General features: G+C 41.6%; 2 protein-coding genes and 1 non-coding gene across 3 annotated transcripts; all 3 read left to right on the top strand.

The window, feature by feature from the left end:
* The first annotated feature begins 1,662 nt into the window (after window positions 1-1,662).
* On the top strand, window positions 1,663-4,422 carry LOC111825475 (protocadherin beta-14-like). The gene is given in 6 exon segments (XM_023752046.1): window positions 1,663-3,631; window positions 3,633-3,675; window positions 3,678-3,719; window positions 3,722-3,769; window positions 3,772-3,799; window positions 3,801-4,422. Coding segments are annotated over 6 exon segments (2,349 nt in total). The 5' UTR covers window positions 1,663-1,912; the 3' UTR covers window positions 4,270-4,422.
* Window positions 4,423-6,631: 2,209 nt separating this feature from the next.
* Window positions 6,632-6,738, top strand: LOC111825489. The gene has a single exon (XR_002828674.1). It is a non-coding gene; the product is annotated as a U6 spliceosomal RNA (small nuclear RNA).
* Window positions 6,739-9,496: 2,758 nt separating this feature from the next.
* Window positions 9,497-12,356, top strand: LOC102442752 (protocadherin beta-18-like). The gene has a single exon (XM_006086458.3). The coding sequence runs from the start codon at window positions 9,690-9,692 to the stop codon at window positions 12,075-12,077; it is 2,388 nt and encodes a 795-aa protein (XP_006086520.1). The 5' UTR covers window positions 9,497-9,689; the 3' UTR covers window positions 12,078-12,356.
* Window positions 12,357-12,951: the final 595 nt, after the last annotated feature.

Below are 12,951 nucleotides of genomic sequence, written 5' to 3'. Positions count from 1 at the left end.
GAAATCCACTTTACTCAGAGATATATATAGATGTGTGTAGAACATTGAAAAGTATCAAAAGGTAGTCCTTTAATACTTTAATTTTAAAAATTTCAAACCATTGTTGAAGGATGAGTTGTCTCATTGCTATACAGGAACCAATCAACCATTCTTGCCTTTAGTGAATTGACTACATTATAGAATAAAAAACCTTTATTGTTTGAGTAGGAATTTTCCAATAAATTTTATCAAAAATCTAAAGCCTATATGTTGTGGAAAGAAAGTGTAGGTGGCCAAAATGTGTCAGGTATAGAGGGAGAGAGAGAGAGAAAGAGAGAGAGAGAGAGAGAGAGAGAGGAGAAGGCATTGGAAAGAGATGAGTGAGAATGAGTAAAATGGTTGCTTCTAGTGCTTCTAATGCTGCAGATTAGAATGAATGCCAAAAAGAACATCCTGAGGATATTTTTAAACTTTTTCTTAACATTGTAGAGGGGCTGGGTATTAGTCAGTTGATATTGCCAGGAAGCACAATCTCTTGCTCTACCATGTCCAAAATAATCTGTTTAAACATCTTGAAAGCTATGATTTTATTACCAGTGCTTTTGAACTTTGTGGGCTGATTATTTATTCTTTGAATTCAAGACAAATGGAGGGAACAAATTAAATTCTAATTTTCCACTTTTGGAAGTGGAACTAAGAGCAAGTTCTTTTCCCCTCTAAATGTAAGCTGCAACAAAAGTCCATACTATATTAATAAATCAGTTAAGTATTAAGATTACTTCCTGTTTTTACTGTACTTAGTGGGGAAATGATAAAGGACCACTAGCTTAAAGAGATATAATGTGTTATAGCTTCCTACCACGCCAGATGATAATAATCCTAGGAGCTAAATACTATCATTACCCCTATTTTACAGGTCAGGAAACAGAGGTACATAAGTTGCCCAAGACAGCAGATAGTATGTGGCAGATTAGAATTCTAATGTAGACATTGTTGTTTTAAAATCCATGTTTGTAATCACTGTGTTATGTTGCCTCTGAGGTCTAAGATGTCCCTTCTAGGTCTTTCTATGTTATTCTTTATGCATATATTGTGACATATTTTAATTACTTACTGCCAAATTTTCTAGTCTGTGAGCTCCATAAAGACAAGGGTTATCTCTGTCTTATATGCCATGTCCTTATATGTGTATTTTAAAAAATATATAAAGGAAAAAGCAATGATGTTACTAATTATAATCGACTGAACTCAAGTATTTACAAGAGTTGAGAAGAGAGTATATTTGCAATTAGTCAAGAGATGGCCTGAATAAAATATCATTTCTTCAGTTCAAGACATTTTTATAGATTTTTCTTGTCAGGCATTCAAACCAGTGATAATTAAATGCACTACATAGACCGAGTTTTGATCCCATTGGAAACAAACCAACAATTAAAAACATTGTTGGAAAAAACTGGGGAAACCAAGAATAGACTGGCAATAAATTATATCAAGGAATTATTGCTAAATGGGTTGATTTTGATAGTGGTACAGTAGTTATATTTTTAAAGTCCTTATCTATTACAGATACTTAACGAAGTATTTAGAGTTAAAACTATGATGTCTGGGATTTGCTTTAAAATATTCCAGATGTATTCATGAATTACTTCTTCAAAGAGAAAACAATTTTTACTGAAAAAAATTCATAGAGACACATGGTGGCGCTGCAGGATAAGATGAAAACAGTGCATGGACCACACTGTGGACTCCATTATTCAAGGGAACAGAGAACAGTCAACTCATTCAAGAGAGGCATTAAGGAGCTTCACTTTCAGAGCTGTCGGGAGGGCTCTACACCCTCCAGGGTTTACTTATTCTAAAAAATCAGAGCTTCGGCTCCCAAAATTAGGGCTAAACTTAAATTTTTCCACAAAGGAGATTGCTTGAAGGAACCATGGCGATCAGAGGAGCGCTCACTTTGCGGAAAAGGCAAGTCGCAATTCTCTTTGTTTTGCTGGGATTGTCTGAGGCGGGTCCTGACTCTGTGCGCTATTCTGTGGCAGAGGAAGCAGAAATTGGCTCTTTTGTGGCCAATCTGGCAAGGGATCTGGGGCTTGGGGTGGAGGAGCTGTCCTCCCGGGAGGCTCGGATAATTTCTGATGATAATGGCAGGCATTTGCATCTCAATTTATTGACTGGGGATTTGCTCCTAAACGAGAGACTAGACCGAGAGGAGCTGTGCGGCTCTGCAGAGCCCTGCGTGTTACATTTTCAGGTGTTATTGCAAAACCCTTTAAAGTTTTTCCGGACTGAGCTGCACATCAAAGATATAAATGATCACTCCCCGACATTCCTGGACAAGGAAATACTTTTGAAAATATCAGAAGGTACCACTCTTGGAACGGCATTCCCAATGGAGAGTGCCCAAGATTTGGACATAGGAAGCAACGGTCTCCAAAACTATACAATTAGCCCCAATTCTCATTTCTACATTAAAATTCAAGACAGCGGTGATGGAAAGATATACCCAGAACTGGTCCTAGACAGAATGTTAGATCACGAAAAGGAGCCTGAGCTCAGATTAACACTTGTAGCACTGGATGGTGGGTCCCCACCCAGGTCTGGGACAACATTGGTCCTCATCGAGGTCTTGGACATCAATGACAACGCCCCTGAGTTTCCGCAGAGGCTCTATGAGGTGCAGGTCCCAGAGGACACAGCCATTGGCTCCCGGATAATCACCATCTCTGCTAAGGACTTGGATGCAGGACATTATGGGAAAATATCTTACATATTTTTCCATGCATCTGAAGATATTCGTAAGACATTTGAAATCAACCCAACATCTGGTGAAGTTCGTTTGATATCTAGCTTGGACTTTGAAGTAATACAGTCTTACACTGTAAATATTCAGGCAACAGATGGCGGGGGGCTTTCGGAAAAATGCACTCTTCTGATTAAAGTAATGGATATAAACGATAACGCACCAGAAGTGACCATGTCATCAATTACCAACAGAATTCCAGAAAACGCACCACAGACCATTGTCGCTGTTTTTAGTATTCGAGACCAAGACTCTGGGGACAATGGAAGGATGGTTTGCTCTATTCAAGATGATCTCCCTTTCATCATGAAACCAACATTTAAGAATTTTTTCACTCTGGTTTCTGAAAAAGCACTGGACAGAGAGATGAGAGAGGAGTATAACGTCACCATCACCGTCACCGACATGGGGACCCCCAGGCTGAAAACCCAGCACAACATCACCCTGCTGGTCTCCGACGTCAACGACAACGCCCCCGCCTTCACCCAAACCTCCTACACCCTGTTCCTCCGCGAGAACAACAGCCCCGCCCTGCACATCGGCAGCGTCAGCGCCACAGACAGAGACGCGGGCGCCAACGCCCAGCTCACCTACTCGCTGCTGCCGCCCCGCGACCCGCAGCTGCCCCTGGCCTCGCTGGTGTCCATCAACGCGGACAACGGCCACCTGTTCGCCCTGAGGGCGCTGGACTTCGAGGCCCTGCAGGCGTTCGAGTTCCGCGTGGGCGCCACGGACCGCGGGTCCCCCGCGCTGAGCAGCCAGGCGCTGGTGCGCGTGCAGGTGCTGGACGCCAATGACAACGCGCCCTTCGTGCTGTACCCGCTGCAGAACGGCTCTGCGCCCTGCACCCGAGCTGGTGCCCAGGGCGGCCGAGCCGGGCTACCTGGTGAGCAAGTGGTGGCGGTGGACGCAGACTCGGGCCAGAACGCCTGGCTGTCTTCCAGCTGCTCAAGGCCACGGAGCCCGGGCTGTTCGGCGTGTGGGCGCACATGGCGAGGTGCGCACGGCGCGGCTGCTGAGTCAAGGACAATGGCGAGCCCGCGCTGTCTGCCAGCGTCACGCTGCACGTGCTGCTGGTGGATGGCTTCTCGCAGCCCTACCTGCCGCTGCCGGAAGTGGCGGCCGACCAGGCGCAGGCCGACCCGCTGACCGTGTACCTGGTCATCGCGTTGGCGTCGGTGTCGTCGCTGTTCCTGTTCTCGGTGCTGGCGTTCATCGCGGTGCGGCTGTGCAGGCGGAGCAGGGCCGCCTGGGTGGGTGGCTGTTCGGTGCCTGAGGGCCACCTTCCGGGCCACCTGGTGGACGTCAGCGGTACTGGGACCCTGTCCCAGAGCTACCAGTATGAGGTGTGTCTGATGGGAGGTACTGGGACAGATGAGTTTAAATTTCTGAAGCCAATTATTCCCAATCTTCCAATCCATGACACTGGTAGGAATGTAGAGGAAAATGAGAACTTTAGGAATAGCTTTGGATTCAACATCCAATAAAATTTTTATTTTAAACATTTAATCTTTCATTATTCTTGGTAAACTGGTAATACTTTGCCAATTTATAGTGGATTTCAGTTGTACAGTAGTTGCATGTATTATTCCTGAAGCTCTTGCATTTTGCTTTACAAATTTTTATTAGTTTGTATGTTTTCTCTTTGTTTGTTTGGGTTTTTTTTCATTTATTTTGTCAAAAATGGCATATTGGGCTGGCCAGGTCGCTTAGTTGGTTATAAAGTCATCCTGATACATCAAGGTTGCGAGTTCAATTCCTTTTTAGGACTCACACAAGTATCAACCAATGAATACATAAATAAGTGGAACAACAAATCGACGTTTCTCTCTCAAATCAATTTTAAAAGTTGAAAAATGGCATGTTAAAGAAGTTATTGCTCATTTTTTGTGGTAATAGATTGTTATGCAAAACAATGTTGTTGATTATTTGGAGTTGCAATCTAATGTGTTAAGAGCGAATGCCACAATATATTTAATTTACTTCTAGACATTTCGTTAAAGCGTAGCTAAAGCAAAAATTTTAAATGCTGCTGAATCTGGGTGAAAAGAAATTGGATTTTATCATATTATTCTCCTTGAAAACTTTTCATCATAAACATTAAAAATGCTAACTTACTGTATTCAGTACTAGAGTACCTTTTTTGTTAGTTTATAGTAAAGTGTTTTTTTCAGATTTTACTTTTTGACAAAATAAAAGTGACCACATTGGAAATTATTGATTTCTTAAGTAACTTTTCTTTATTGTTGTTGATGCTGATGCTGTTTTGGGAGAAGAGTCTTACAATGTTCTGATACTTTATATCCCTGTTTTGTTTTCTGTAAATATACCCTGTTTGCTAGTTTAAATTTGTATTATTTTATATTGTTTATTACTTAACTAGAATGTTGTCTATGGTATTATCTTGAGTAAACAATCCTCCAGCAGAAAAGTACAGGTGAAAAAATTTCTTAAGAAATTGAAATGAAAATTCACACTGTTAATGAAATAAAGGAGGAAGACTTTGGATGTATAGTACAGTGCCATATACCCATATAATACATAATACCATATTTGTAGAAAATACAAATATATAAATAAACATAATTGAAAGAGAGAAGAAGAAACAGATGTAAGAAAGGAGACATGTGTTTATATGTAGGAGGATTAGGGTGCAGTGAGAAGTGAGAACTATAGCAATGTCCATGATAGAAATTGTCTCTTCTAAGAGATTGTTTAAATTGATTGCAGCATTATGAAGTTGATTTGGTATTGATCAGTTGCTAAAAATAGATATTATTTCTCTATGCTCTTGAGAAGATCAATCCCCTGAACCCCATGAAACCTAAGAATTTATTTGTAATTTTGAGACATACCAAGTGATACTTTTTTTTAAAATATATTATGGTATAGATTATGTAGACCAACACTTCCACTGAAAATAATGACCTAAAAAGGCACATATATTGTCCGGTCACAGTTACTATTTAAAAGTAACCTGAAGAGATAAATGAGCCCCATATCCACTTTTTCCCTGGGAACACTTGGAATCCTGGGAAATGTGAGCCTCTATTTTGATGGTTTATATAATAAGGGAGAAGCATGACAAATAAGAAATGTATAGAAGATCCTCACATTAATAAATATGAATCCCTAAGAACCACATCTTAACCAGTAGGTGGGTGATCCTTTGTGTGGAATATCAGCTTTGAACTTGAATTTTGATTTAAGGTGACAGATCCTAATAGAACCAAATGCAGACCTTCTATGAAGAAGGCTTATTCATTCTAAGCCTACAACTATTATATAAATAATTTTAGTTAACTTTAACACAAAAATAACTGCATACACAAAGAAACATGACACTATGAGTGAGAGCCAGCAGGACGGAAAAAAGAACACAGAAATAAATTTGCAAACACTTCAAATATCTTCATTATCGGACACAGTCCATAATATGCTAATCACTCTAATTGAAGTAAAGTTATACTTAAAGATGTATAGAAAATAAATTTGAAAGGTTAAAAGACAACAGAATAGAACTGAAAAATATGATAATCAAAATTTGAAACTGAATAAAAGTTTTAATAGAAAATGAGATATATCCAAATAAAGAATTCATGAAGTGAAAGAAGTCAGAATATAATTTATCCAGCATGCAGCTCAGAGAGTTAATAAGATGAAAAATACAAAGAAGATGGTTAGAAACAGGATAGAATAAAAAGGTTTAACATATATTTAACCAGAATTACAGAAGGATCAATTATTTGAAAAAATAATTGCTGGGAATTTCCAGAATTGATGAAAACACCAATGCAGTTTCAAGAGATCCAAATAAACCTAACAGGATAAATAAAAGATATTCATACCGTGCTTGCTTCGGCAGCACATATACTAAAATTGGAACGATACAGAGAAGATTAGCATAGCCCCTGCACAAGGATGACACGCAAATTCGTGAAGTGTTCCATATTTTAAAAAAATATATTTATACCTAGAAACATCATTGTGAAATTTCAGAAAGCCCAAAACAAAGAAATCTTTTTTTAAAAGTAACCCCCCCCAAAAAAGTAAAAACCATGGGGAAAAGACATTTAATCTTTAAACACAAGACTATTAGAGTGACAGCTATGTTCCATGTTGACAATTTCTCAACAGTAGCAATGGAAACTAAAAGAAAATAAGATATCTTCAATGTGCTGAAAGAGCCCAGCTGGTGTGGCTCAGTAGTTGAGTGTTGACCCATGAACCAAGAGGTCCCCCATTGATTACTGGTCACAGGCCCCAGATGCAGGTTTGATCCCCAGTAGGGGGTGTGCAGGAGGCAGCCTATAGATGTCTTTCTCTCATCAATGTTTCTACCTATCCCTCTTCCTTCCTCTCTCTCTAAAATCAATAAATACATATACAAATGTGTTGAAATAAATTAGCAAACTTTCCTACCTAAATAGTTTTTGCACATAAGAGTCATCAAATGAGAGCCCTGGCCGGTTTTGGCTCAGTGGTTTGATTCTTAGTCAAGGGCACAGTCAGGATGCCAAGTGTCTCTCTCGCATGGATATTTTTCCTTTCTCTCTCCCCTCCCTCCTACTGTCTCTATAAATAAATGGAAAAATATCCTCTAGTGAGGATTAACAACAACAAAAAAGAATCATCAAATGAGAGAATCAAACCAATTGGATATCAGTTTGGTTTTTAAATGAATCAAGATCATAAGAGAGAATTGCTGTAAAGACATTTTACTCTCAAATATACAACTTCTTATAGTTTTCCTCTGTTCATGCCATACCACAATTCTGAATTAAGGAGTTTCTAGCCTTCTTCATCTTTAGTAACATCCACTTCTAGTCTAGTCGAGTCACCTATGAGTATGGCCACTTCCTGGAGATGGTAGTCTCAAAGAACTGAAATCACATAGTCAAACATACTTCTCTTAACCTACAACTTATATTCTTTCTTGAAGGGCTCCAATCACCATTTATACCAATAAATTCTAAATTTGTCTCTGCAGCCCAAACCTCTTTTCTCACTTGCATTTATATAATGGAAGCTCATTTACATAAATATTTAAATGGATGCTCTATGGATATCTCAAACTCAACATGTTTTAAGTTAAAATTTTCCCTTCCTAAAAAAGAAACATCTTCTCCAGCTCTATACCCATTTTCTCATCTCCCCTTCTTGTATTTACTTTATCAGTTAATAGTGCTATCATTTACTCAGTTCCCTAAGCCTCAGTTCCTTCTTATTCGAGTGCCTCTATATCTAATCTATCACCACATCCAATAGATTTTATCTTGATTATTTTAATTACTGCATTTCTAGTTGAGGCCAATCTCATCTCTTACATGTATTATTGCAACAACTTCTAATCAGTCTCCTGCCTCTAGTCTTACTCCTTTCTAATTTATTCTTAACTCCGAAATAGGATGATCTTTTGAAAAGTAAAAATATGGCCATGTCATTTTTCTATTTAACACCTTTCATAATCTTGCATTTCCACTGATGTAGAGTTTGAATGGCATGACACAAAATATTTGCTTATCTTTTCAGTCTCAACTCTCACAGTTTCTTTCCTTTTGCTGTATTGCTCAACCATATTGATCCTACTTCAGTTCTTCCAAAACAAGTCTTTCATTTTGGATATCATGTTTTTCATTTTCCTGGAAATTTCACCCCACACTGAATTTTGGTTTGGATTCCTCATACTCATCTTTTATGTATCAATTTAGAATATCCTTTTTACAGAAAAGTTTTTTCTGTACTTCCAAATTCTGGTTAGATAACCCTCACCTTTGCTCTTATAGTTGCATATACTTTTGCTATCATGCCATTCACTATGCTCTATTTTTAATGTGTGATCACTTCTCTGCCTCCACATTTCAGGACAGAAACTATGTCTGTCTGTTTACTACTCTAGTCCTAACATTTATCACCAGGCCTAGCACAAAATATATGCTCAATAAATATTTGCTGAACAAATTGTTGAATGGATGCTTTTGGAAGACCTGGATCTGCAACATGAAACTCAGTTCCACAACTAAATTGGGGTCTAATTTGTTCAACTTTTTTTAATGTTCAGAAACTAGACATATTTTATTCATTACTGTTGACTATTTGTTTACTTTTTACTGCTGCCAGATAAGTTTCCTATAGAGGATCCCTAAATAAATGGTACCATTTACCAAATCTGAAATGTCAGCCTCCCCAAAACAACTATTTGCATATACCAGGTTCAGTTTCCAGTGAACCCTATTCTTATTGTCTTAGAATATTTGTTGACAACTAAGACCTCTAGTTTTCCTGGAAACTTCTTGCCCACTAAATCTATTACATAGAAGAGTCGTCCTAACTATTTTTAGTTGTTTTATATATTGTCTTCATAACTTATTTGAAGATGAGAGAGCATAACTTATTTGAAATTGGGGCTGTATCTTCAATATATGCTTTTTATAGCCATGACAGTTCTAGCCAATTGTGGTTTGCTGTGTTAAGGAATGAACAGCAACAGCATCACATATCACAAAGAATGTAACTTAGAAAAGAAAATAGGAATTTAGGAGAGAATATAATTTAAATCCATCAATAAACACACAAGGTAGAGCAATCTTCTGTCTCAACTTACTTGATTTTGTTTAAAACCTGAGAATCTGTAGAGTCACTTGGTGGCGCTGCAGGATAAGATAGGGTAATTTTTGTTACATCAGAAGCCACTGGCTTCCATTAACCAGTGGAGCTGAGAGCGCTAAAGAAGCAGGGAGGGGAAAAGAGGCTTTCAAAAGAAAGCTAGGCAGCCAACAAAAGCCTCACAACAGGATTATAAATCTATAGATTACTAAAGGTCCAGGCTGATTGAAAGGAGCAACTCCTGGAGCTGTTTGAGATTGAGCTGAAACATTTCCAAAGAAAGGCGTTTGGCTAAGGAGCCATGGAGCTGGGAGAGGAGAGCCCTCAGCATGTAAGGCAAGTGCTGCTTTTCTTTGTTTTCCTGGGAGGGTCTTTGGTGTGTTCAGAGACCAGGCGCTATTCTGTGGCAGAGGAAACGGAGACCGGATCCTTTATAGCCAACGTGGTGAAAGACATAGGTTCAGGTGTGGAAGACCTGGCTGCGCGGGGGGCTAGGGTCATCTTTGACGATTATAAATCATACTTGTGGTTGGATCCGCAGACTGGCAACTTGCTTTTAAATGAGGAATTGGACCGGGAGGCACTTTGCGATCTCACGGAGCCATGTATGTTGCATTTCCAGGTGTTACTGGAAAATCCTTTGCAATTTTTTCAGGCTGAGCTTTGGGTTAAAGACATAAATGATCACACTCCCACATTCCTAGATAAAGACATACTTCTGAAAATCTCAGAAGTTACTGCTCCAGGAACCGCATTCCAAATGGAGAGTGCTCAGGATTTGGATGTAGGAAAGAATGGCGTCCAAAACTACACATTAAGTCCCAATCCTCATTTCCACCTCAAAGTACAAGACAGTGATGAGGGCAGAAAATACCCGGAGCTGGTACTGGACCAATCTCTGGATCGAGAAAAGGAGCCTGAGATTAGATTAACTCTAACAGCCTTGGATGGTGGGTCTCCGCCCAGGTCTGGAACTGCAGTGGTTCGTGTTTTGGTTTTAGATATCAATGACAATGCACCGGAGTTTGAGAGGCCTGTCTATGAGGTTCAGGTACCAGAAAACAGCCCTCTGGACTCCTTAATCATCAAGGTGTCTGCTACAGATTTAGACGCAGGAATAAATGGAGAACTAACTTACTCATTTTCCCACGTCTCCAAAGACACACGGAAAACATTTGAAATCCATCCAATTTCTGGCGAAGTCCACTTAAAAGCGCTTCTGGATTTTGAGTTAGTTCAGTCTTACACAATAAATATTCAGGCCACTGACGGTGGGAGTCTCTCAGGAAAATCAGCAATTTTGGTTCGGGTTGTAGATGTGAATGACAACCCTCCGGAAATAGTCATGACATCTCTTACCAGCCCCATACCAGAAAATGCCTCGCCTGAAATGGTGGTCGCTGTTTTCAGCTTACGGGACCAAGACTCTGGAGATAACGGGAAGATGGTTTGCTCAATTCAGGACAATCTCCCCTTTCTCTTGAAGCCTACATTTAAGAACTTCTACACGCTGGTAACAGAACGGCCATTGGACCGAGAGACCAGTACCGAGTACAACATCACCATCACGGTCACCGACTTGGGGACCCCCAGGCTGAAAACCCAGCACAACATCACCCTGCTGGTCTCCGACGTCAACGACAACGCCCCCGCCTTCACCCAAACCTCCTACACCCTGTTCCTCCGCGAGAACAACAGCCCCGCCCTGCACATCGGCAGCGTCAGCGCCACAGACAGAGACGCGGGCGCCAACGCCCAGCTCACCTACTCGCTGCTGCCGCCCCACGACCCGCAGCTGCCCCTGGCCTCGCTGGTGTCCATCAACGCGGACAACGGCCACCTGTTCGCCCTGAGGGCGCTGGACTTCGAGGCGCTGCGGGCGTTCGAGTTCCGCGTGGGCGCCACGGACCGCGGGTCCCCCGCGCTGAGCAGCCAGGCGCTGGTGCGCGTGCAGGTGCTGGACGCCAACGACAACGCGCCCTTCGTGCTGTACCCGCTGCAGAACGGCTCCGCGCCCTGCACCGAGCTGGTGCCCAGGGCGGCCGAGCCGGGCTACCTGGTGAGCAAGGTGGTGGCGGTGGACGCAGACTCGGGCCAGAACGCCTGGCTGTCGTTCCAGCTGCTCAAGGCCACGGAGCCCGGGCTGTTCGGCGTGTGGGCGCACAATGGCGAGGTGCGCACGGCGCGGCTGCTGAGCGAGCGCGACGCGGCCAAGCACAGGTTGGTGGTGCTGGTCAAGGACAATGGCGAGCCCGCGCAGTCTGCCAGCGTCACGCTGCACGTGCTGCTGGTGGATGGCTTCTCGCAGCCCTACCTGCCGCTGCCGGAAGCGGCGGCCGACCAGGCGCAGGCCGACCCGCTGACCGTGTACCTGGTCATCGCGTTGGCGTCGGTGTCGTCGCTGTTCCTGTTCTCGGTGCTGGCGTTCATCGCGGTGCGGCTGTGCAGGCGGAGCAGGGCGGCCTGGGTGGGTGGCTGTTCGGTGCCTGAGGGCCACCTTCCGGGCCACCTGGTGGACGTCAGCGGCACCGGGACCCTGTCCCAGAGCTACCAGTATGAGGTGTGTCTCACGGGAGGCTCTGGGACCAGTGAATTCAAGTTCCTTAAACCAGTTATCCCCAGCCTCCCGCCCCAAAATCCTGAAAAGGAGGAAAGCCACACCTTTCTCAATGGCTTTGGGTTCAATTAGGAATTCCATTATTATGCAAAACTTGTAGAAAGAGTGCTATTTCTTTGTAAAATTTATTCATTGTAATGTAAAATTATTTCTTTTGAGTAACCTCAGTAAGAGCTCAGAAATTTCAATGTCTACTTTCTGCTCTTCTTTATATTAACTGGAAAAAAACTGAGGGAGCTAGAATTTGTTTAGTCTTTCTTCCAAAATGCAACCTCAAATAATTTATTTACACGATGGAGCAAAAGTAGGTTTACAGTTATTCATATGGAAAATAATACAAGAACAAACTGTGGCCCTAACCAGTTTGGCTCAGTGGATAGAGCGTCGGCCTGCGGACTCAGGGGTCCCAGGTTCGATTCTGGTCAAGGGCATGTACCTTGGTTGCTGGCACATACCCAGTGGGGAGTGTGCAGGAGGCAGCTGATCAATGTTTCTCTCTCATTGATGTTTCTAACTCTCTTTCCCTCTCCCTAATTCTCTGTAAAAAATCAATCAATAAAAAATATATAAAACCTCTTGACTTAAAAAAAAAACAACAAACTGTGTTTCACGTGTTAACAATTGTGAACCTACCTTTGCCCACCCTGTATACAGCATTTTCCCTTCTAGGTTAATTGCACACTCAGCTCAGTCATAGTCTCTGGATGTTCTGGGTTCTAAATGCTTTCACCAAACCAGTTTTTATGTTTGATAGTATTATTATAGACGAAATGCATGCTATGAATCAAAACATAATTGCTTTGTCATCTGCTTAGGTTGATTTTTAATGTTACCTTTTAAAGGTATTTTAAAGTATAATCAATTTTTCTATTCTCTTCTGCCAAATATTTCAGATAATTTTTTTCTCCATTTAGGTATGTTTCTGTGTAAATATTTTGTGAATTGT

Source organism: Myotis lucifugus, unplaced genomic scaffold, assembly GCF_000147115.1.
Source record: "Myotis lucifugus unplaced genomic scaffold, Myoluc2.0 scaffold_28, whole genome shotgun sequence".
Classification (NCBI taxonomy): Eukaryota; Metazoa; Chordata; class Mammalia; order Chiroptera; family Vespertilionidae; genus Myotis; species Myotis lucifugus.
The sequence above is the reverse complement of the archived record's forward strand: the minus strand, read 5'-3'. Positions and strand labels throughout refer to the sequence as shown.